Source organism: Haplochromis burtoni, unplaced genomic scaffold, assembly GCF_018398535.1.
Source record: "Haplochromis burtoni strain Fernald_Lab_line unplaced genomic scaffold, NCSU_Asbu1 Contig_104, whole genome shotgun sequence".
NCBI lineage: Eukaryota > Metazoa > Chordata > Actinopteri > Cichliformes > Cichlidae > Haplochromis > Haplochromis burtoni.
In genome coordinates, this window is record NW_024582465.1 from 544,557 (window position 1) to 571,050 (window position 26,494).

At 40.9% G+C, this 26,494-nt stretch overlaps 1 protein-coding gene across 3 annotated transcripts in view; it reads left to right on the forward strand.

Moving 5' to 3' along the window:
* Positions 1–5,626: 5,626 nt before the first annotated feature.
* Positions 5,627–26,494, forward strand: part of shisal1b (shisa like 1b) — a 36,943-nt gene continuing 16,075 nt past the window's right edge. The window contains exons 1-2 of one of the 3 annotated variants that reach the window (XM_005927793.3): positions 5,627–6,110; positions 22,822–23,027. In XM_005927793.3, coding sequence (XP_005927855.1) covers positions 22,961–23,027 — 67 coding nt within the window. In that variant the 5' untranslated portion in view covers positions 5,627–6,110; positions 22,822–22,960. The remainder of the gene's footprint in view (positions 6,111–22,821; positions 23,028–26,494) is intronic. The other 2 variants (XM_005927792.3, XM_042223169.1) reach the window with 2 other exon arrangements.

The following is a 26,494-nucleotide window of genomic DNA, read 5'->3' on the forward strand; positions in this document are numbered from 1 at the left end:
GTTAAGTGACACCCCATTGCTTTCAAGATGGGGTTTACAGCTTTGCAACAGGCAATGCTGCCTTCAAGGCAATTAAGAGAACACACTTTACTAACTGAGGGAAATCACATGGACAGCTACCCATTATGGGTTTGGCTAACAGAGAGCTGGGTTCTTTCTGTGTTTTTTGGCATTTTTTCCCTGCAGATTCTAATATGGCTTGGCAATCCTCTCAGATGGCAGCGCGGTCCCCGAACAGCAGCACCACTGCTAATGTTATGCTGACACTTGGACCCATCTCTTGCACTTAAACTGCTTCTGAGAACTCAGCCTTCGGGAATTACTGAACCTGGAGCCAACAGCTTGAATGGGTACAGCAGAGGCCCAACATGGCCCTTCACCATACTAATGACCCCTTGAGGGGATTTGGGGAGGAAAGAGGCGTCTGCGGTATCGAGATCCCATTTTCCTCTGGTCTGGGGATCATTGTGTCACTGCTGACTTCCAGAGTCACGCCTCTTCCTCCCCAGCCAATTCCAGCTGAACAGCCCACCTTAAAAGTTACCCTTTAAATGGCCACGTTTTCATTTTTCTTCATTAACCTTTTGAGTTAAAACCAAAACAAAAAAGAACTGCACCCCAATTTCATTTGAAGATTGACTGAGTCATCAGACGTTTTCTATTATAGCATCTATATAAATACCAGAGGACATGTAATGACTTGTAGAGATTTAAACAATTCCCTGTTTGTTGTCTGACCTTTATGTGGTGTGCTTAAGCAGTGCCCTTGCGAAGTGCTTGACAACAGCATACACTCACTTTATAGCCAGGAGACAAAGTAGCATCAGCTGCAGGAATCAGGTTTAGTGCCAGGCTGCATTTTGCATAAGAACCTGAACTCTGTTTTTCCAAAGAGAGAAAACTCTGCGTTTGAGGATGGCATTTCAAAGGGTGAAATAAGAAGAATCATGGAAAAGCATTTTTAAATAGTCATTTTCTTGCTCTCAGTCCTTATAATACAAAGCTAAGTTGAAATAACACTCCTCCACCCCCCACCCCACCCTTTTTTTTTGAAGATTGGAAATCACTGTTACAGTATCAAATAGCCTCTAGGTTTAATGGTGGACCGTGTAAGCTGATCCTCTACATTTACAGAGCCTCCTAAAAAGATTCAAAGAAATCTGGAGCTTGGCTGAAAGGAAGGAAACCGAAGCTAGACAGAATAACTCGTATCATTTGATTCTTGCAGTTGAAGCAAGAGGGACACTGAACAGAAAAGGAAACTGCACCAGATAAATTAAATTCCACATGTAAGAGGGTACAGGTATGATGGGGGTGATGAACGCCTCCATGCTGATTATTATTGAGCCCAGTTGCATGGAAGGCAATTAAGGCCAGGAGCTTGTCGTGAATACAACCTGACACCTCGCTACGGTCACTGACGCTCTCTGAGTACCGTCCAGTGGATAGAGACCTGGAAGTGAAAGCACCTTTGTCAAACCGCTGCAAGAAAAAAATGATTGATCTATTTACAGAATAAAAGACTGCAGTGCATTGGCTGGTTGACTGACATTGCAGGCATTATTTTGTAACCAAGTGCCACCAGCAAACTATCCAAAGAGCTTCCTTGCTTTGCATTTATTTATCCAGCAATTGTTATGCTTTTTTATTTTACTTTTTTTTTGTGATGGCATATTACTAGTTAACATCAGTTGCAACAAATGGCACATAAGATGGCATGCAGATGAATGCGGTGAAATAACCAGCGACACTTGCAAAGTCTATATCTCTCCGGTGCATACCACCTCCTCCTGGCTGAACATCATGCAGCCCAATCACCACACATCCTGCTTCAGGCGTCCACATAGGCTCATCCTCCCTTTCATAGGAGCTGGCAGTTATCACAGCTGCCTCCTCCGGCTGCATGTGGCCACGTGTCTGGGAGCAACACCCACCACTCTCAACAGCACAATACCCAAAGTGCTCAATAGGAGCACTTCTTGCTTACCCGGTCAACAGGCCAACGTGCAGCATCCACACGACGCGGCCATATGTTCATATCGTTCGACTCCCCGCTTTTGAGAAATCCTCCATCACTTCATCAGTGGTGTAACTGAGCGTTTCTGTCACTTTGCCTGTGGCGTGTTTGCCAGTATGACATTTTGACACTTTATCAACATAACTCAGAAAGCTGTTACGCTGTCCCCTGAATCACCTTTCACCGATGTCTGTGACCTGATTGATCCAACACTTCATGGGCGTATTGACCCACTATGCACTGTACTCTGGGGACACACTTAAGCGCTGTGGCTGCCTTCACACAACAGGGACCAGCAAAGCTTAAAAGATAAGCAGAGTATCACAGAAACGGCACATTTTGCGACCGAGTTTTCAGTAACAAAATAATTTTGCCTTTACATATGACAATATATGCACACAACAAAACAAACACCTGTTACTTGTTTATTGTTTAGTGGCATAAAGCTGGGCTTACCAAAATGTCCCTTGAACTGTAGTTTTGGTTGTCTGCTACTATCAAATATGAACGTGCCAAGAAATAGTTCAAAAATGATTCATATCCTCCTGAGGCCCGGAAAAATTGTTTTGATAATTGAAGTATTGTGGTTAAAAGAAAAACGTTACAGCATGTGGATTTCTCGTCAAATATATTTTTATTGCATGAACAATAAAACGAGGAACTGATGGAAACACATCTGAACACTGTTTGGAAGGCATTATTCTTTTTCCTTTATGTCAGAGACATCAAGATCATTTATTACTTTGATGGGCCGCCTCATCTTGAAGAATCTGTCTCAGCTTAGTGAACTGGCGATAACTAGGACCCAGTGTATCTGGGTCCTAGGACTATCTGAGTCTTGCAATAAGCAGATATGTTCTGAACAGTGTTTCTACCCTTAAAACAACAAATGTTCTGGAGATGAGCACCTTCCTGTGGTTTGACATGTTTTTCAGAAACCTGGTTGCCCGTGTTATATTTTATGTAAGCAGAGAGCCTCTAGGCTTGATGACTGTGGTTTGTCCTGTTTTCACATTTCAACCCATTTTCAACAGGGTTGAAAGTAAAGTTCTGATATTTAGATTTTCTTATACATAAGTGAACTATTAGAAACATGCATCGAATAATATGTCTAAACTGGAATTTATTTAAATTTCATCTTCTGTCCCTTGAAGTGGACATCAGATCTCGCTTGATCACAGAATGATATGATGGCTGAGTGAGGATTTCACAGGATTTCATTCAGAACTGTGGAAATTGAGTCAAGTTTTCGGGAGATGAGGTGGAGGAGGAGTGGGCATTAGAACAAGATGGTGAAGGTTCAGACGGAGGGCATACCAGGTTTTGAGGAGCCTCACAGGACCAAAGTGACGACACCTAAAGTCCAGTATGGATAAGAAGTATTGTGTAAGCTAGAGCTCTGAAGATGTTTCTTGACCAATCCCACATGGAATCATATTTTTCACGGCAGCCTCTTTAACAGAGTTCCCACTTTCCAGTGGTCTTCCTTCTTTTCCTGCATATCAGTGACGGGGCGATTGTGGCTCAAGAGTTGGGAGTTCGCCTTGTAATCGGACGGTTGCCGGTTCGAGCCCCAGCTTGGACAGTCTCGGTCGTTGTGTCCTTGGGCAACACACTTCACCCGTTGCCTACTGGTGGTGGTCAGAGGGCCCGGTGGCGCCAGTGTCCGGCAGCCTCGCCTCTGTCAGTGCGCCCCAGGGTGGCTGTGGCTACAATGTAGCTTGCCATCACCAGTGTGTGAATGTGTATGTGGGTGGATGACTGGATATGTAAAGCGCTTTGGGGTCCTTAGGGACTAGTAAAGCACTATATAAATACAGGCCATTTACCATGAAGATTATTTGAATCTGCCTCAACTTATTAAATAGGCTATAACTAGCACCCTATTTTCTGTCTGATGTAATCAGACCACCACATTTGGTGGTTATCCTGCTTTCATATGTCATGCTAAAAAAACAATTTCAACCCAGTTTCAGTATGATATTAGTGCTACTTTCCTTTCAGAGATGAGCGACACCATCTGGTTTGTGAGCTCTAGCATGGTTTTGTTAGCACGGTTTTGCTAGCACGGTTGCCTAATTTTTGTTTGGTGGTTGTGGGCAGCGTTGTCCTGTTTCATCCTATGTGTGTGTTTGACTGTGTGTATGTGTGTGAATTCAGCTGAAGAGGTTTTCGTTTCTCCTTCTAGAGATCATAATGCCTGAAAACTTCAGAGCTCTACATCAAACAGTTCTTTTTATTATAGATGGTAGGTGCCTTCACACAGTCCTGCTCGGGCTCCTCGAAAGCTCGTATCTCATCCTTTGAGCTTTCACCTTCCTGCCGGTGGTTGTGGGCAACGTCGTCCTGTTTTCATGAGTCATGTTCAAAAAATTTTCAGCCCAATTTCATCAATCTCATTAATTTCATAAAACCCAATTATCTGCAAATTTTTCATCGCAAGCTCCCTTGTTGCAATAAAATGTGGAAGCTGCTCCTTGAAAAGAAAGTCCATGGAGTGTGTTAGTGAAACCCCCTCAGATGTGGCATCACTAGAAAGCCCAGGATGTCCTCTTGTCAGTACAGTAAGGCTCAAATACATCGCATAAATTGTGCTTGAGGCAGATCTCTCAAAGCATGTCCTCCCACAGAGGACAAGAATGAATGGCTGGGTCTTAGGAAGATATTGTGCCCATTATCAAGATGGCAAATTGCAATTGTAATTTGATGCATACTGAACCACCTTATTAACATTTTAATGCTAATGATGAGAATGTTGATGAATTAATTATCTTTAATGAATCTGTTAATATTTTAAAAAATATTTTAAAAGATGGAAACAGGAAGTGCATGGTCTTTTGCTAACTGGTGAGTTAAATAAATGTTTTGGTCTTTGTCTTCTTTCTTTTGCAGATGACTGATTATTTGTTTAAACATTAAGACTATAATGAAAAAGACAAACAAAAAACCCCAACGAAGCCCCACATTATCAATTTACTGCGTGATCCCGTGATTAATTGGATCTGTGATGACCGAGTTGAAAAAGTAAAGTATTTTATTTATTCATCGGTTTATCTGTTCAAACCCAGAGATTTCAGTTATCATGTTGACTAATGACAATATTTGCATTATTACAAATGAGCTCTTTTCTTTTTTTAGCCTTGTCAGTACAACTGACTGAATGCAGAGCAGTATCAGATGATGGAATCGTATATTAATCATGCAATTCTGTCTTCACGCAGTATATCAGTTAATTGCACATTTTCATTCTTTATACAGCCAAATTGGAGCGCTGTCTACCAAACATGCAGTTAGTCTGTGTATTGGTACTGTGTGTGTCCAAAATTAAACTGCAGAGCATTCTTTGTCAACAGAGTAACCTCTGGACAAGCGATGTTTAGAGAGAGGAGATTAGATTAACGCCTGCTCGGGCGCTAATAAATCTGGAGTCATGAATAGAGAGGGAGATTATGCGCGAAGGAGAGAGGAAGTAGAAGAGAGGGGATTTTCTTAAAAAAAAAAGCACAAAACTGCTAGTAATTTCACCCATGAGAGAAGTTGAGCAGAGAACTAACAGGAAGTCTTCTCCCTCAAGAGGAAACCAAGTGTTGTTACTGTAAAAACAGCTGACCTCGTGCCTTTCTGTCGGGAAGGAATGCACGCAGAGGAGACAGACAGAGAGATAAACAGGAATCATACAGTACAGAGGATCACCCTCCAGTGCAGACGCACGGGCTCTCTCTCTCGCTCCCTCCCTCTCTCACTTTTTCTCTCACTCGCCCACTTAGTATCATTTCATCTCTCTCTCCCTCTCCCTCTCTCTCTCTCACCACACTCTCAGTCGCTGAGCTCTAACGGATGGGGATACACCGCCAAGGAGGACTTAGGGGTGAGAAGTGTGTGTTTCTTCTCTTCTCTGGTGTGTTTTCGTTCTCTTCCGCCTGGCTTCCCTCATGAGCTGTTAATTCCAGCCCTGGTCCTGAGGATGAGGAGGATCTGTTTGTGAGGAAGACGCAACAAAGGAAGAGAGAACAAGGAGCAACAGGGTGGCAAATTCTGCAAGCGGGAGTGAGCAAAAAGATCTTTTCTTTTTCTCCAGGCTCAAGCAAGGTTGGTAAGGGAAGCTTCTTGTTATTGAAATAAACAGTGCCTGCTATTATTGTTCTATGTCTATTACTTAGTTTCATTTCTAACAAGACATATTCAAAATATTTCCCTCCCTCCCTTAGAGCTTCAGTTAACTGTCCCTGCAGAGCATTTTTCTAAATTGAGAACATTTTATTTTTTTAAAAGTGCCTAGAAACATTTGAGTCATATTTCTTTCTAATAAAGCAAGTCCCCAGGTTGGATACTCAAGTGTCACTACAGGTCAAAACTACTGTGTAATTTCCCCAAGGCATACAGTACAATTCTCAGGTGGAGTCTCTCGTTAGCAAGGTGGCGGAGACTGAGCTTCAGGAAAAGGCGAGGACAGCTCGCTCTCATCGCCACTCCTCAGCTGTCACTTTACACAGGAGGCAATTAAGCGGGATTGGCAGCTGACGCTGCCGGTAACTTAGAAACAGGCGTGTGGGAGACACATGGTGGCACACGATAGGATTTAGAGGAGGAAGGAGCAGCGGAGGAAGGAGATTCCTTTTGTTCGTTCACACAAAATCCTGCTCCTTTGTGAAAAATCCTGCTCTCGCCTGGGTGTCTGAAACCTGGCCCACAGGCAGCAGTTGCGAGCTTTTATGATTTTGCTCAACAGTGAACATTGTTCAAGTGTGTTTACTCTTAAGGGTATGTGCGTAGACAGAGTGCGCGTGCTATGTGTGTGGCTGCGCGTTTGTTCTAGTGTGGACTGGATGTATTGAGTCTCTCAAGTGAGCCCTCATCTTTCATTTCCATGAGTGGAAGAAATTATTCAGTCAAACAAAAGAAGCAGAAAAATTATTTTCATAAACACAACACCTCCCTTCCAAATATTGTGATTACTCTGTGAATCATTGGGTACCTTTGGGTAATTTCTGTACCCTATGAATGAGCAGTTTCATAATTTGCATAAATAAATAGGCTCCCCAAGGACTCTGGCTTTGTTTAGCTTTTGCTTACTTACAATATATGACTGAAAAGTATATGACTGCTCACTATTTGTCACAAAACCTTCTTGCTGCTGTTTTCCGGCACTTATAGAAGAAGTGTGCCTTCAGATGCAAAGGTTGGTCTCTGTCTGGTGGCAACAAAGGGGCTCTGATGGAGGCTTAAGGGAGCCGATGAGCCATGAAGTTTGTTAAATATTCGCCGTTGGGTTTGATGGGCAGTTTGATTAAAAATGTATTCTGGGAAGACGCCAGGGAACAAAGTATTGTGTTCACAGTGTAAACACAGGTGGAGGCATGAAAGTGCAGTTGCTCTGGACTGTGCGTGTATGTGCTTTGACACAAAAGGAGGGCTGTTGCATCAGCCAAAGTCTACCTTATATTCATTTCAGTGACAGGAAAGCGGTGTGTTTATATAGAAACCCCTAAAGTGAAACATTTTGCTCTTAAAAAGGATTGCCCAGCAGCACACTAGAGCTTTGTGTTTAGTCCTGGACTTCACATGTTTGCGTCACTCACACACAGTCTCCTCCACAGGCAGGACAGGACATAACCATGACCGTCAGTCATTACTTGAGCACAATTTCCTCTGTCACCTTGTCTCAAGCCCACCCCGCCACTCCACTGCGCCTCACAGGGACAGCCATGCTGAGTCCATCGGTGACCAGCTGACTGTCCCAACTCAGAAAAGTCATTGACATTGAAAGGGTACTGATGCGTGCATGCTGCGTACAGTATACACACTCTTATCTCACCAAGGCATATACTTGAATACACACATCCGTGCACAAACGTAGACACACACATACACGCGCTCACATCAGCAGAGGTGGAGCCAGCAGAGGCGTCGTGACCACTGGCTTGGCAGGAGCCCTCAAGGTGAAAATTTTTAGTGAGGAGCATTTCAAATTCAGAACAGATGATCAGACCGGTGTTGAAACTGCAGAGTAGCTGGCGGCACCAGATGCAGACAATCTTTTGGCAGAGGCAGAGTTTTTGGTGCCTGAGTCTCAGACATAAAAAGTCAGAGGCGCTGAGCTGAAATTAATACAACTGTGGTTATCACCGTGTTACGGACGCTGGTTCTTATCGCGGTCCAGATGAGGCACAAAGCCTCAGCTATACGACCGTCCTCACAGCACACGTAATCCAGCCATGTATCTAGACATAACAGAGTGCAGAGAAGGTTATTTAGAAGTAAACACAAAGTCAAACGCCGTTTCAGAGTCTCTCTCTGGTCATTACGAAATTGATGTTTATTTCCCACTAAACAGAAGACAGCTTTGAACATTGAGCACTGAACATAAAATACTGGGTAATATTTACTTAATATAAGCCAAGAAGCTACTTACCAGTTCTTTGCCATTAATTCAGTTCAATTCAGTTTTATTTCTGTAGCGCCAAATCACAACAAGAGACGCTTCACGGAGCTTTATATTGTAAAGTAATGACCCTAAAATAATTGAGAAAAGTATACAGAATGTCACAATTTAAACTCAATAATAAATCTTATTTGAATATCTTCTAATTGCTTCCCACATCCTGAATTCCAAAATGTCATGAACTACGGGTCAAAAAAAGAAGCTGTCCTGCACAGTTAGGACAATGTTCATTATTTTGTACTTGCTATGTTTGATAAAACAACAGCAAAATTAAAAAAGAGTAAATGGGACTGATTGAAACTTACCTTAGTTAAGCTGTGGTCACAAAAGAAAAAAAATGAAAGGAAAAACTTTCACTGGTAGTTTCAGCTGTGAGTTAGATCAACCCTATCCCTCTTACTCCTTGAAGTAACCTCAATGTTTGCGTTAACACTGAGGTGAATTTCCGTTATACTTTTCTTGCTAAAGGGCAGCTACAAACCACATCACTGCCAATTTACAAACCACATTGTTGCCTGTTTGACATTTGTGGGCAGAACACTCTGCAGGTGGAAGTGGCCACATGAAGCGCACACACAGGCCACAAAAAATAAAATAAGAATGGGGAAAAAAAAGGTTTATTTTCACACTGTATGTTTATGTAAAAAGTTACAGTTTTACCGTTAAGAAATGATGATTATAATCCCTGATTTAACTTGTTGAATACTTTGTCCAAACGCACCCAAGCATCACATTTTTATATTTTAGAAGCTGTCTTGATATTTTTGCCTCGACAGTTAAACGATTACCAAATTGTTAGTAGTAAATGTGAATACTGCTTGCGAGACGGTCTGTCTTTATTTCACTGAGAATTTAGTAGAGCCAATTTTAATGTTAGAGTGATGTGCACACAATCCTTTTCTTTCATTAGAAGTCAAATTACATTCTGACTGTAGGCCAATCTTACCGCACTTTCAACCCAAAGGAACTTCTGACCACATCATTCAGGTACGCTCGAGCATGAAAATCCCTTTGGACATTTTCTTCTGGTTTTGATTGGCTACTATTTGAATCATTTCACTTCAGTGGTATTTAAAATTAAATACAGCTTTTAAAAATACACCTAACCCAAAACACTGATCTACTTTTTACTTGCACACTGAAAACAACAAAGACTTCGATCTGATGTTCCAAGTGGACTCGATGCCCTTATCCACTACACACCCTGCAAAAAAAAAAAAAAAAAAAAATCATGAACATTTTCCAGCTGTGAGTATAACTGATTAATATTGCAAACAGCATGCAGCAGTAGCAGCCAAATAATTACACTGTCCAACCCAAAATAAACAGCAACACGTAGTCACTCTGTGAGCTCAGAAATGTCTTGTTTTCCAAACTGTGGTGCAGAAAACTGCATTTATTTGGTTAATCCGGTCTGTCATCGATAAATCTCTCTGCATGATTTACGCCGAGTTCCCCTGCCCCGTTTTGCCTCTGTGTATGTGTGCACAGTGTTTTTATGTATGTTTTATCTCCACATTCATTTGTTTTTGTGCACTTGTTAGTAAGACAGTGTGTACCGTATGCATGTATACGTTTCTACAGCTGAGTGAGTAACAACATAACTGAGCCCTTGCATGTCCGACTTCCCCTCCATATCAGAATCCACTGATATGCAGGGGAGATAATAATCACCACTAAGATAATAAGCAGAGGCCTTTAGGGCAAAACATGGCCTGTGTTCATCAACTGTATGCATTCACTTTCCCTCTGTGTGGCCCCTGTTGTACTTCACTTCTGTAACAATGCCAAGGGCGGAAAGCCAGAAGTCTTATTATATTACTGCTAATATTAGTAGCTTGCTTGTAACCATCTGCACCCCGATCCCTTTATGTGGACATAAACATGCACTTTTTTACTCGTATGCATAGGTGCAACTGGCAAAATGGCCCATTAAACATTTATCATTGTCTATAAGCACTAATATGAAGGGGTGAGTTTAGTTTTTTTCCTTCACATTTGTGCTTTGCTTTGAGGTCTGTTGCTCTGTATTGTTTTTTGTCTTTTCCTCCCTCAAGGGGGGTGGGGGCGTTTGGCATCAGGAAGGCATTTCCTCTTTTTTTTCAGCAGCTTCTGAAATTAGAGGCTGAAAGAATAATCGAATAAGAGACAAGCTGTTGAAATTCAGAAGCAGGTTCACCCAGTGGCTGTTTTGAATATTAATGCAGTGTTTGCTCTGTGTATGTGAGTGTATCTCCGGTCAACACAAAAGGGAAGAAAGAAATCACATTAATGCAGACTCCTTTGAGCATTAATCCAGCTGAAACAGTTAAATCATAGATGAGTGATACTTCACAGGAGAATAAAGGAATACTTGGGGAAATCAGAGGTTGGGAAAATATTAACTTGAGCAGAGTCATTATTCAAATTAGTATCTGTGCATGTTTATTCCTGTACATAAAGAATAGCCAGAAATTTTATATTGTAATATTGTCAGTCTGTGACACCTTAGTTGAGGGTTTGCAGTATAGATATTTATATATCCTTTGGCTTTTAAACTCATCATATAATATGATAACTAAAAAAAAAAAATTGTGTCACCAGTCTGATGTCTGATCATCGATTAAACAATGGACATCACACCACCGAGTAAACATCTGTGTATTTTTTTTAATTAGCACTTGCATCCCTGCGGCCACAGTGACCTTTGAGCACATTCCCATGCGTTCATCTTTTAACATTTGCTCCAATTTTAAAGAAATTCCCTCAAGATTTTTAAGAGATATTAAATTCACAATAATGGGAAGATCTTTGGTATGAGTGGACAAAAGAAAAACAACCTCGGACCACAGCTCTCATTCTCAGAGGTAATCTTAATATTGACTTATTGACATTTATGCATGACCTCATACTTCTCAGTAATTGGTGCAGCAGCATCTGACCTCTGACCTTGCTCTTGTGCTTTAACTAAAGCACATGGATGCTTCATCGACTTGAGTTTAACCTCCAGTTCAGCCTCTCCACCGCATCAACCGTGGATCAGTGTTATTACGTGACTAATAACAAGTGGAAACCTGTGGTGATCAACATCTTTCCACGTAAATCTGTGTTGTTATTTGATTACAATGTGTGATCCAGTGTATCATAAACCTGAGGGGAAGCTTAGTCAGTGAAATCAAACGTAATCTACTCAAAACCTAATCACCAGCAGATCATTTAGAGATTTTGCGAACAAACCCATGTGTATTTACTTCCACTTGAGGTGCGATGATTTTAAATTACTGCACTCCAGCAACTTTCGTAGAGCACAGTAAATATAAGATAAGAGAGGCTCTGTGTCTTTACACACTGTGCCTATGCTGTCATATAAAAGCACATGTTATTTCACAGTGTTGTAAATAAGCAGCAGAGAGAGGAAACTCTTAGAGAGTTCAGACAGAAAGAAAACAAAACGGAGCTGCATGGGAAAAAAAATCTTAGTAAATGTGTGACACGGGGAACCAAAACCCCGTTTGAGAGCAGCGAAGAAATTTGGTTTAGGAGCATATTAAAAATAACTTGCAAGTGCAAGTTGTTGTTGTCATGCACTCAGTTGTTTTTCCTTTGCAGACACACAGCTTTTTATTTCTACTGTGGTAGGAATCCTGCAGTTTTAATGACGGCACCAGGTTTGAGTCCTGGTACAAATCTACATTTTCCTCACCTCATAATAGGAATCACCCCAAATAATTGGGGAAATGGAGAGCAGTGAAGTCTCCTGCTCTTAACAGCCTCCATATGTAACCGTATGCCTGCCTGACCTCCCTTCCTCAAAGGTGTTACAGGAAGAGGGAGCAGCTGTGACAGACAGCTGCGATGCGATTGGAGTGAACAAAGGGTTAAACGCTCAATTCAGACGCTTACAGATGATAACAGAGCCAGAGGTGCAGAAGAGCCTCTGTCACTTTGGCTCAACCATGCAGGAAAGAGAAAAAGCTTTTATCACCAGATAAAATGAGCATGTTGAAGTAATGGTATATAAATTCATCAGTGTCAACGAGAAGTGGCAGATAAGGAGACTGACAACAGCTGAGCACACAATTTCTGGATTATGCGCACTTTGATCTCACAAAACAGTAACCTTTCTCATTGACATTAGTTGAAGGATGAAATAATGTCAAAGTGCACATATATAAAGAGCTAAATTTAACCTCCAAGTTTAGATGTAATTTTTTTTATGTGTTTGTGTGTGTGGGGAGGATTGGTAAAGCATTACTTAAAGTAAATGTGGTTTTTTTTGCAGGATTTCCTGTAACACGTGGACTTCTAAAGGTCTTTTCTACTCCAACTGAGCACTCAAAGTGTTTTTAAAAAAATATACAACATGTCTCATTCACCAAGTCACACAGACATTCATACTAACATTTTTTCTATACCTAAGCACTTTGTTTAACATTCATGTACATACTCACAGTCACTTGCATGCAATGGGGGCAACTCCATTTGGGTTCACTGTCTTGCTAAAGAATGCTTTGACATGCAGACTTGAGTAGCCTGGGAAATCCTATCCTGACTGGTAGACCACAGCTGCACACACCTTTTAATTTTTAAAAGGTACATGCAACAAAATCCTCAAACAATACCCCCATTATAAAAATGTCATTCCGTCAAATAGATCATCATTTTTATAAAGGCACTGGGACGGCCACACTAAAAAATGACAGACTGGGTCCTCGGCGAGAGTATTCATGTGCAAATCTTTACTGTAGGTCATCCTTACTCAATGCCTTCCTTTTGGTTTGCCTTTTAACTTGTGGCGGTCCATATTGTTAAAAAAGAGAAGATAAGCGATGCCGCCTTTTGTTACTAAGCAGAAAATGCATGAATATGGATTAAGAGGTGTGTGTCTGTGGGAGATTGGGCTTTGTTTCTAAAGTCAGCTACCACTGAGCCAGGGGCTTTTAAGAAAATGTCACGCAACCAATGCGTGTGTAAACATTTGTCTGTGTTGTAGCATCAAACATGGTGCATATGTGCTCACCGTGCTGGCAGACATTACACGCTATATAAAGCCTAAGTATAATCCATGAGTCATTATGGCTCAAATGACTGTAATTTTTAATTCACCACGATATATAATGCTTCACTATAATCCTTCTCGCCAATAATGACGAATATATTTAAATAAGCTTGATCGCACCCGCCATATTATCAGTGAACAGCAGCAGGTAACTCTTCATTCTGATAATAAATCCATTCACAGTCTCAGGAAATCAGTTCAACAGAAGCGTTTTGCAGACGTGTCGGAGCTTTTAGCACAAACTTATAATATTAGAGCTTTGAGTTGAACTCAAATGGCATTTAGGGAGCACTTCAGGACATAGTAGGAAGTTATTATTCACAAAAATCTGCCAAACGTATGCAACCTGAGGTGAGTTCATTCTATGTGGGTCAAAAGCAGGACAGCCTCATTAATGAGGTGTAATATCACTACGATGGCCAGTCAACCAACACTTCCAATAACGATTGCTGGAACGGTTCACAAACCGTTTCTTGCGGTTTAAGATTTTTCTAACAGGCTATATAAACTGGCTGCCAAAACACCATTAGCATTTGGAAGGGAAGCAGTGGGGAGTATTATCCGTTCTCATCTGAGGTATTCTTGGCCACACTATGTGAAGGTGTGCATGACCACTGCCCTCTGCGACCTCCAGGTGATTTACAGTGTATCTGTAATGGCTATTTTGGGGTGAAGTCGCATGGGCTTTGACCTCTTAAGACTTTTGCTTGTGGGGGTTATCTGAGGGTAAAACTACCCACTTTGTTAAGTTCAGTGTGCTACTTTTGGATCTGACGCGACTGTAAAAGTCACTGAGGATTAGTGATATTTTCAGACAGTGTAGGTTTACACAGGCAACCAAAACTTGTAAAGTAGCTGGGTTTATTGAATGCCGTTGAGTCATTGAGTCCGTAATCTTCTGTTTAAAAATCACATGGACTACGAATGGTTCCAACAATGTGCACGGAAATATGTTAGTAAACATTAGCAAACCTTGAGTTTGTGTCTTTACCATTTATCACCATCACACATGGAACAAAAGTGCCAGCTTTAGGGCTAGTGTTGCCTCTTTGTCATTTTGGTCTGTGTAATTAATGCAGGCCAAAGGGACACAGCAAAGTGATATTTTTATATTTGTCATAACTTTCTGCTTCATTTTTTGAAATTCCCACTGGGATATTTGTTTGCAAGTAGGAGCTATTTTAAATCCAGGGTCAGGCGGATGATGATGGTGGGGAGCACTTCCAATGAAAAAAAAAAGGGAAAGAGCCCAGAGTGGGGTGTTTAAAACAAATCCAAACAAACAATGCTGGCTATTGTCTGGGAGAGACTGCCGTGTCAGTCTGCATCAGAGACACCGAAAAATTCCCCAGGATATGTCTCCCAAATCCCAGAGCCAAACAAGTCCAGTTATTCTGCATGAGTCACAGTCTCGCTACCAAAGAAAACTGAATGCGAGTGCCAAAGCCCGGATGCATTGACAGATGAGGACTTTGCTGCCTGCTGGCGGCTCTGAACTTTGATGGAACGGCAAGTGTTGGGAGCTGCTGCAGAACAATTCCTGGAAGGCGTTCTGTGGCCTTGAAAGTGATTTAAGGGTGACAGCTACTGTATCTCTGTGACATTTAGCAGTCAAACTCAAGAACACCCAGTCCTCTGAGTCGCTTGATGAAACCCAAATTCTCAAAGCTATAGCGGCAGCAAACTCAAATCAAAAAGAAAGTCTGAAACTGATCCCCGCTGTAGTTATTATTATTATTTCTTGTTGAAAAAAAAAGATGAAATATGTCAAACGTTAGAGAAGATATTAAACAAACAAAAGCGGCACATTAAAAGCATAATAACTGATTGAAAAACTTTGTGAAAGACACCAAGCACTGCAGCTGCTTTTCTTATTATGCAATAAAGGTTTTATGAGTCGATGCTTAACCTTAAGCGTTCAGTCCCTTCCAAATGCAGCATCAAGTGAGCTGGATTCATTCATACTGCATCACATAGAAACAAGGTCTTTGTTGTGATCTGCGTTATGTTAGATGAGGTTCCAAGAATTCTCATCCCCCCTGCTGACTTCGAGACCTTGATTGTATAATGAATTCAACTTATTAGACTCCAGTAGCTGTCTCATTAGTTCCCTCTCCCTCTCTCCATGCATATATTTATTGCCCCGCCAAAATTATTTGTGAGAGAATCGCCCTGTTAAATTCCCATTTGGTGCAGAGGAGACCTTTTTTCCTGTGAGTTAGGGTTTCCCAGATTTCCCAAGTGCTTAAATGTACACTAATTAGCCTTTTCTGTGTTGTTTTTCTATTTTGTGTGACTAAAGCTTAAGAAAAAGTATCACATTCCTTTTCTCCAACCTCCAAAGTTGTGATATTAGTTGTTTATTCAACTTGAGATGTGGCTGGAGCAGTGTCGCGAGAAGCACTGAGCAGTGATCAGATGTGTTTGGAGCCACTGCTGGGGGAGGTTAATTTCCAGATGGATGCTGATATTGCCTTCCTCAGAAATACCAGCCAGAAGTCTTTCTATCTACAATAGATTAGCTCAACAATATAATGCGGTGCTGCCGTTTCTGCCAGGCGCTATGAAACTTTAAAAGCAAGTTGAGTTATAATTCTAGTTATACTGATGGGGGAGGGGGTGTTCAGACAAATACCTCTGTTATTTTCCAATCTTGCTTTGTAATTCAAATTGATGATAAATTAAGGGTGTGAGATAAAGTGAACGTAGAAGGCAGAATGGTTTCCATCAACATGACAGCTCTCAGCAGGTAGATGCACTGTGTGCCTCCACAGACACTGGTTTGATTACAGTTGTTCTCTCATCTTCTGCTTGTGTTATGCTAACAAACCATTACCAAGTCAGAAACAGAAACAGACCACCCATGCAGCAAGCTAGGTGCACTTCACAATAGCCGAGGTTATTATGCTGCCGTATCGACCAAACTCTCCACAACAAGCCCTATGGCAACACTGCTGTTTTTCCTCCCTTAGCATATTTAAGGATTTTAAGTATTCATTTCCTGTCCACCACATTGTGGGTGGTAATTACTACAGGCTACACTCTTCCTTATGTCCTCTGTGACGTTAAGGTCTCCCAGGCAACATCCAGGCTTTAGACGAAAACATGTTGCTGCCGCCTTTGGGCTTTATTTAGAATATTTGACCTGGAAAATTTATTCAGGTGACGGCTCATGTAAACCGAAGAAGAAACTCTGTTCATCAGTCAAATTCATATCTGCAGACCCGGAGCTCAAAATGACACAGCACAAATAAGCTCTTATTGCTCTGATCACTTTGTAATAAAAAGGCGTCAGATCAAAAAAAAGAAAAAGGCTGCTGAGAGAGGATTATGGGTAGTTGTGTGAAACGCACAACTTATTGATGAATCAAAAACAACCTTGTTGCTAATGTGACGCTTGCTGTGTAACTGTAATTTTTTTTTATGTTTATTTCAACCTCTTGTGATTTATTGAAAGATATATTTAGGATCACTGAAACAGAAGATGATGGAGAAACTTGTCCTTTTATCTTGGTCGACTGGTTTACGTTACAAAATTAGAGCTACTGGGAGAAGCTGCTTTCATAACTGCTTTCAAGACCATAACACTAAATGTCATGCTTCACTTTAGGTATTTAGATCCATCGTTCAGTACTGTTAAAGATGCGAGCAGCAATCTGAAATGCTGTCTGCAGCATCTCCCCAAACATACACTAAAAACCTCTCTTTTCATTCCTGAGGTCTGTCCTGGGTAGATAACTCTATGCTGAAGCAGGAAAAGTTATGTTTTATAATAGGAGATTTATCAATATATACATTTTGATGGACGACTGGGCTTTTTAGCTGCAAGCTTTAACATATCAGGACATAATCCAAAAAATGACAACATCAGATGTTGTAAAAAACAGAAAAAGCACCTTTAGCAGCATTAACTCGAGTTAATCATTTTGTGTATGACTTCGATAGTCTCTTTTTCTTTTGTTCCACTCTTCTTTACAATGTAGAGAAAGGCCATTGAAAAATATCGGTGTAGTACTTTGACTCTTCTTTTTTTTTTTTGTCATTTTGTTGTACATTTTTTGCTGTTCTTAGTGTCATCATCCTGTTGCATGACCCACTTTTTCCCAAGCTTTAACTATTAGACAGATGGTCTGCTATTTGACTCTAAAGCATTGTGCTTGATAGTTGGTATGAAGTGTTGTTGTGGATATGCTGTGTTATGCTTTCAGTAAACATGGTAAACATCAGTAAACATGAATTAAGGCCAGACTTCTCCACTTTGGTCTTGTTCCAGAACTCTAGAGATTTGTTTAGATGCAACTATTTGCTCTATTCCATTTGTACCTACTCAACTCGGCTTAACTTTACTCAGTTTTTAGGGTTTTCTATTAGGTGGCAGTACCTTATATCAGGTACTTCCTTAGTGTCTGCATGGCCGGGGTTCCAAGTGAGCTGACCCAATCCAAAATTGTGACGTCAGCAGACTGCAAACCACCGATTGGACAGTCAATGTTGTCACTCGATGAGTTGTGAGAGCGTCTTCTTCACAAAAATCAAAACTGCTATTTTTGAAACTGGCTGCACAAAGATCAGCACCATGGTCCCCGAGCGTGACAAAAAGCAATGCCTCGACGTCCTCCATTGTTGTGTCGCATGCAAATGACATCACACGTTTGACGTTTACGTTTCATGACATGTCCTGTACTTCATCTGAGGTTATATTTATCTAATCTTATGTCCTTAGACGTAAAACCTTAAAACTGAAAGAGGATGCAATGTCTTTCCTGCGGACTGATTTTACGAGCAAAGGCGGTTGAGGTTTATCTTTTTTATGCATTGTGAATTAAAAGTACTTTGTACTTCTTTCTTTTCTTTTTTTTAAACTTTAAAACTGCCCTTAAGTAAATAAATAAATATCCCAGACTACTGTTATCCTCTAAGGACAGTTTTTCTTTTATCATCAGCTGTGTCACATCTTGTACATGTTCACCAGTCATTGCTTTTAATGACTTAGACTGCCACTCCTTACTCACTGATGCTGCACACAGTTCAGTCCTCTGTGCCAATGACAATCATTAGATCACAGCTCTAAATCTCCTGACATGGGCTCATGTCCTAATGGAGCACTGTCGGGCTTCTGAGTGAAGCTCTAATGCCATCAAACGTGAACGAAATCCAATTTATTATGATGATAGTCAAAGGGAGCATCAATTAGGTAGAGGGCTGCAACAGAATGTATTTGGACGCAAGCCCATCTGCAGACCCACAGTCACTTAGCTATTGCTCACTCTTCCCCTTGTGTGAAGTGGGAGTCTCATCTCTAAACTGTACTTCACTGCGGATGCTCATGTGTTTTAGGGTGATTGATAACGCACATTAACATGGATTAAGGGCAAGCAAAGTAAGAGAGAGTGCATTTACTCTTATAATGAGACGCAGAGGGCGAATAAATATCCAACTACTATCACCCATGGAAGAAAAAGGTTATGTGAATACTCAGAAAGACAGGCCTAAATGTTTAGTCTAAAAATAAAGTTAAGCTGTAGAGAGGAAGACAGCGAGAGAGAGAGAGAGAATTGTAATGTCGAGATTTTGCCTTTACAAACTTGAAAGCTTCTCAGATAAGGGACACTGCAGGCCAAAATAAATAAATAATGACTTTTAGAAAGCATAATAACATGTCGCATACTTTAAAGTTAATGTTTGAACAAAAATAAGACTCGGACAAGGATGTTCATGAGACAGGCCCCGCTTATCGCTGTGTGTAATCTTCAAATAGCCCAAAAATCTTCCACTGCGCTCTTCCTCATCAAACTTCTGACAGATTTGGGTCTCCTGCTGTGTTGTGATGAAAAGTGTGCTGCTAGCTTCGCAGTGGTTACTGCAGCAATTGGACACTTAATATTTGCTTCTGTTCTCAGCGAATAATGAGGAACACGCAGGCAGATAAATGAAATCTACATGCTTTTTCGTAGAAATACAGTGTTTCCCCTCAGAGCAGCTTTCACATTTACTCAGAGAGTGGGTGTTTCCATGGCCTTTATGTATATTTTAGTTTGATTTGAGACACAGCAAGTATCTAGACCCTCCATCTGTGTCGTGTGTCTGTTCGGCTGAACAGTTTGTTCTATTTTAAGTCCCAGGGAGCTATGCACTGTGTGCTGTGCTGTGTGTGCCTGTATACATGCACTCCTGTGTATTTACAGTACATACTCTGCTTCACTACCATCAGACTCATTACACAAACCCTTGAACATTTACGTCTTCGCAAACAAGCCGTGCACCGTGATGCTGTGAACCTTGCCCTTTTATAGCCTGCGTAGGGAGCAGGGTGACTCCATGTGACAATACAGGAAAACAAGTAATGTATATAAAAGACCACAGCAGTGAGTTGGTTGTGGGGAGTGGGTTTAGAAAGGATGGGAATCCCTCGTTATACTTTACATGCTGTCATCTGACAGTACACTAAAGCTTTCACCAGAAATAAAAAGACTGGAAAAAAATATATGAAATGCCACTCTAACAAGTCTCCCGGGACCCCCGTTGCCTGGCTTTCTGAAGAAGGAACAGCTTTTAAGATCAAAAAATGCTTTAAAAGACTTTGACAGAAAAAGCTTGCTGTGCTTCACTTGCAGCTCACAGTCTGTCCATGTGGTCCACAGTAACTTCATTGTATATTGGAAGGGTTATGCACAGCATTTATTCCTTGATCTGGGATTGAAACCATTTAACACATAGGAGACGGGGCGGCACCTGTGACAGAGAGTGGGATTCTCCACAGTGTTTGCACAGCTTTAATTTCTTCTAAAATATTTGTTTAGCCTCTATAGCTCAGTTTGGGAGCCTGATATGTTTCTCAATAGCGCATGACCTCACACTCACATGCTTACACGCCATATTTATAGAAAGCAATAGGTTGTGTCTCAGCGAGATAAAGATAATTGTATGTCTTATTAAGGTTATGGTTTATCCAGCCTGGAATAGGAGCGTATGTCTTCTTAAGGATAGAGTCTACATTTGAGTCTAATCATATTGCTGCTCCTCTTGAGTGTGTGTCCATGTATGCAATTCAAGACAGCAGGCATTTTCTCACCTCTAATCACGTGAGATTTTTATCACTTGAGGAAAAAAATTCTCTTTTTGTGCCATTAGCAGAACTCGTGTGACCTGCTGGGGAAAAACATCTTTTCCTCTCTTATTAACGTTGGATGCTTGTTAACTGGTGTAGGCTATCATCCTGCTGCCAGTACTGGCGTTGCCTCCCCTTTTTAAGTCTGTTAAGGTCAACAGCAATTTGGATAAAGGCTAGGTATTTTAATCTGACGAATCTCTCTGCCCTCAGGTTACTTTGAGGTTTCGGTTTTTCATGAATGGCTTTGGATAAAATCTTAAGCTCTGGACCTGTGAAAGGCCTCTAATATCTGAGGCCTGCATTTTCCGCTTTTACAGCTCCGTAAAACTGACAAACTGACCTGACAGCTTTGCTGCTTTCTGCATCAATTGCCCGAGTGTGCAAAAAGGTGTTAAAGGTGTAAAAATTGCCAAATGCTATTTACTCCACAGCCAGCCCGTTTCATCCTCACTCTGTGATCCATTGTGTACCAGCTGCAAAACAGGCCGCACCATTGTAAGCAATCAACTTACAGCACATTTTCAAAATTGACATATCTCTACATAATTTTCTCAGTGAGTTTTTGGTTTAAAAATAAGGGAGCTGAAAGATTTGTGCAAAATATTCCACAGCACATGTTGACGTCTTCATTTGACTATCTGAAAAACATTCTGTTTACTTGAAAAATTACAACATAATAACATAATAACATTTAATTAATTGATGCTATTCAACTTTCAAAGACCAGAATGGAAATCTGGAACGAATGTTGAGCATTAGTCTGCACAAACATTACCTCACTGTGAACCCACTCATCGGCAGATGTGGCTACTCGTGTAAACTCTTGACCAAAAAACAGAAACATAGCTTGTTTCTGACCTCTAGCACTTTTTAAATCTGACCTGGTGAACGTTGTCTGCATATTTCTGATAAATAATTTTAGGCTCGTAGGCAGTGCCCCACCACTAGCACCATTTCTCTTCTGACTGTGTGCTCATGTGAAAGAAACTAAACTTTCCAGTCGCCCTCCAAATGGAGCTGTATCTGCGCCATACTTCGGAGTGTTACCAAAACAGCTCGAGAAAAAAGTCGGAGGTTGGTGATGCAACATTGGACTGGCTTTGATCCACCAATAAACTGAATTATTTTTATGACAGGAACACTGATGGGCCTTCTACACCCTTGTTGTTGCTCTCTTTCCTTAGTTTCTCCTTCTCTGTCAGCCTCTGTCAGGTCCTCAATAATTTAGGAGCCGAGCTTGTAATATTTTCCAACTAGCTCGTGCAGAAGAAGACTCTTAAGTTTCTCGGCACATATGTTGCAGCTAAAGCAATCTATGATCCTGGTACATGTTTGAATGAAGTTTACATTCAGAAAAATGGGATCTTAAAGGTTCGGGGAGTAAATAATGGGTGTTTTTATGCGAAATTTGCAAATGGCTCGTATATAAATGATCAGAAACATTAACTTAAACGAATGCACAGAGAGATACTATTTCTGTGCACATAATGAGGCTATTAAAGCAATAAATAAAAAAAAAAAATCAGAAACAAGTGTGCCTAAGCGAAATGTACTGCCACCCCATTAATCTTACTTATCATCAGTAGAGGGATGACTACAGCGAAGCTTCGAATGGTGATAATGTGCAAGAGGAATTCACGAACCCCCACAATGCATCACTTACAAGCAAAGTGCTCCACAGCAGCTCTGCAATCACAAAACTTTACACTGTGCTGAAAGAGCAGATTCTGTGCAATTCATTAAATATTTGCTCTACTTAGAGCACCGTACTTTTAATGCATGATATGTGCAGTTTTTCCTTACTGCAACGCATAGCTTATAGAGTTGCATAACTAAGACATCTAGTTTAAGATGTTCTTTTAATCTCTCAAAAAAAGTCAGTTTTATTAGAATCAACTAAAAAAATGACAACAATTTCAGCTCAAGGAAGTATACATATTCATGATTATCGCTATAATTTACCATGACTTATACACAAGAAAAAGCAAGCATGGAACAACTTTTGGCCCCAGTGTTGCCAGAGTGCCAGTTTCAATTAAACCGAATGCCCAAGCGGTCCTGTTATGTAAGCCTTAGGACAGATTTCGGGAAAGGCATCATGGACGCTCACTGCCAGACAAGCTGTCCACACAGTTGGATGGAACTTCCAGAAATCCAAATCAAATATCTTAATCTTTTCTCTCCCCCCCCCCTGCTTGTCTTGTTCCCATTAGGAGCCCTGAGTCTAAGAAGCAGCCATGTGAGAGAAGCTGTCAGTGAGCAGAGGATGCCCACGTCCAGCTAAAGCAGCCCTTCCCCCCCTCTCTCCCCACCCTGCTGCTCCCTCCCTTCTTCCCACATGAGGACAAGAAGATGACTATCTCCAGCCGGCAGTCCTTCAATGTCCTGACGGTCATCTTCCTCCTACTGTCCACTGCAGGTCTGTGAATTTTAGTCCTAGCCTGTTTTTGAGTCTGTTTATCTGTTCCTCTGCAGACACTCAAATCAGAGTTTCAGGTAGTGCTGCTGACATTACACATGCCCTCAGTTTCTACAAACTTTGGATTTCCCCCAAAATATAGGTGTCAGTCCTTTGCATGAGAAGCCACTGCAGTGTTATAAACTGAATTCAGGGAACAGAAAGACTGATGTTGCCATGTGATGGCCAGAAGTCGAGTCAGACACATTTAACATTTGGGTGCTTTCAAACATTTACTGCCAAGAACTTACTTTTATTTGGCAGGAAACGCACTGAACCTTAGGGTGCTCTCTAAATGAGGCCAAGCAGCGTAAACTGTAAAAGAGAGCATATTATAACCCCAGAAGCTACAAAGCAAAGAACCCAGCCAACACATATCTCTTAGATATGAAACACACATTATGCAGAAGAAAAAAAAATATGCCGACTCAAGTTTGAAAATGACAAAACAGGGAGGAGGAGGAGGATGAATAGCGAGAGCGAGAAATCAGCGCTATGGCTGGCAGGGCCAAGCAGCAGGTTGAAAACCCATAACAACCAAAAGAGTCAACAGTGAGTTATTTATGTTATTGCCCTCCTCACTCAACATCCATCTTTAGTTTGAAAATGGCCATCCTCGTGTTCCCAGAAAAATGCATCAAACCCAAGGACCGATGATTACAACTACAAAGCAAATTGTGTACAGCACAGCTTTGAATGCTGAATGAGTGCCAGAAATGACAAATAAAACCCAAATTTTACTGACTGAGGTAGTAATGTACAAGGAAATACAACACTAAACAATCTCTGCAATGATTTATGATTTGTTTTGCGTTACACAAGGTTATGCAGTTATGCTACATATCTATGTAAGTGATCACTGTAAGTGAATAGAATAGAATAGAATAGAATAGAATAGGCTTCAGCTTTATTGTCATTGCACATGTCACAGGTACAAGGCAACGAAATGCAGTTTGCATCCATCCAGAAGTGCTTTAGCCTGATATAGATATATTACAAATAATATAGATATGTAAGTATATTACAGAAATGGGTCTATTATGGTATGTTATAATGTACACGGTATGAAGGTATGTTATAACTATAAGTATGTACAGGCTGTAGTGAGTACAAGCTATGTACAGGCTATGAACAGGATATAAATATGAAAAACTATACAGAAATATGAAATAAAAAAATATACAGAAATATGAGATATGCAGTTATACAGAAATGTGAACTATGCAGGTTATAAACAGTTGTAGAATTAAAAATTATCGTATTGTACAGAATGATTATTTACACAGAATTATACAGTAGTGCAGTTAAGATAAGTGAGATATGTGGATAATTCCTACAGAGGCTATATAAAGTGCTAGTGGTTGTGAGTGGTGGTTCAGTCCATGTTATTATTGTGTGTATGAGGGTACAGTTGTCCCTTGTGTGTGTGTGTGTGTGTGTGTGTGTAGGTGGTTGTGGGTGTGTGTATGTCCAGTCCATGTGTTTAATGTGAGTCAGATGTCAGGAGGCAGAGTTCGGGAGTCTGACAGCTGTGGGGAAGAAGCTGTTCCAGTACCTGGTGGTCTTAGTCCGGAGGCTCCTGTAGCGCCTCCCAGAGGGCAGGAGAGTGAAGAGTCCATGTGATGGGTGACTGGGGTCTTTGATGATTTTCCCAGCCCTTTTCAGACACCGCTTCCTGTAGATGTCCTTTATGGCAGGAAGTGGTGCTCCAGCGATGCGCTGGGCAGTTTTCACAACCCTCTGCAACGCCTTCCGGCCCGAGGCAGAGCAGTTCCCGTACCAAACTGTTATACAGTTGGTCAGGATGCTCTCGATGGTGCAGTGATGTTGGAGTTAACACTAAAGACTAGACAACAGAATAACTTTAAATTGTAAACTGAAAATGTAATTGTGTCTCAGTATATTTACCATCATGAAAATATTGATAATAACTCATTATCATCAAATTATCCTGATAATCAAAGTGCAACTATTTTATTTAAAAAAAAAAGGCAGATTGATATTAAGCTTAAAATTATTTTTTATTTTTTTATTTTTCATCAAAGCTGTTTTTCGTGCTTGACTAAGAAGAGGTAGAAAAGCCTATCGTGGATTTGGTTTAACACTGCTGACACAGAGACAGACAGACTGTGAGTGAATAGCAGACAAACTAACCAAAGGCAAAGATAATAGCACCAAGAAGGTGCACACAGTGTATTGTACTTAGCTAAAGAAAAAGGATGCGCACATTACATTTACAGCTTACCAAAGATCTGAGTGAATGGGTTACTCGTGAGCAAAAATCATTTTGTCTTCTTTGTCGAGGATCACCGAATGAAACCTTTATGTTTCAGAACAAAGACAAACTACAGATGCGAGCGCAGTTATGGATAAAAAAAAGTGATGGGTGAGCACTGACTGATGTTTTGATGTTGTGTGTTTGCGAGCGAGAGAGAGAGAGCCACAGCCATTTTCAGACCACAGGCAGTAAACAAACTGTAGTTCAGGAGCCAAGCTGTTAACTGTATCCTAAACTTCAAGAGGTGTTAATGAAATTAAGCAGGTGGGTGTGTTTACAACGCTATCGCTTCCAGAAGCAGCTGTTGTTCATTTGAGAAGCCAGAGACTGCCGATGAACTTGTCTGTTTCCAGTTGTGCATCATTAGAGAATTTTATACTCCACTTACAGTGTGAAGGGCCTCTGTTTCTTTATTACCAGGTTACTAACCCTCAGCCGCTGACCCTCTTCTTTTAAAGGGCATAAAAACATGAGCGTACCGCAGAACTTTTTCATGGATTAACCGACTTGTATTGTCAACGCAAGGGTCAAATGAAGAGCTTCCTTTCACTGCTGAAGAAGCCATCCTTGACTTTTAATTCTACCGTGCCCTTCAGTAGTGTTTCATTTTACAGCCTCTCCTGCTGAAATTAGCATCGCTGAAGCGAAGATGGCCAGCAAGCTCATTATAACCTGAAAGAGGACTCTTTCAAATGCTGATCTGTCTTGGCCTGAGATGAGTGAAAGACTTCTATCACATTGCCTGCACAAGTGGACCTTGAACTAAATCACAGCCGAAACACTTTAACTGACAACACAGTCATATTTTTTGGGCTCATAAAAGGAAGCACATATGAGAAGGATAAATAAGCTACAATAAAAACATCAAACTAAGCTCAGTGCACTTCACATGGAGTGACATCATTTCAATTTGTGATTCAGCTGAGAATTATCAATCAAAGCCAAACAAGAATACACGGTGCCAGAGTGATTCTGCAAGCAAGTACAGAAATGCTGATATGAATTAAATCACAGTAAAATGCAGTTTTACATCAATGAAGCCTAAAAATCTGAAAGCACTGGCAGCTTACTGATGAAAAAGAAAACATAAGAGAAGGATCAATCAGGTACACGTCCCATGGAGCGGCATCTTTCAAGAAGTGAAAACAGA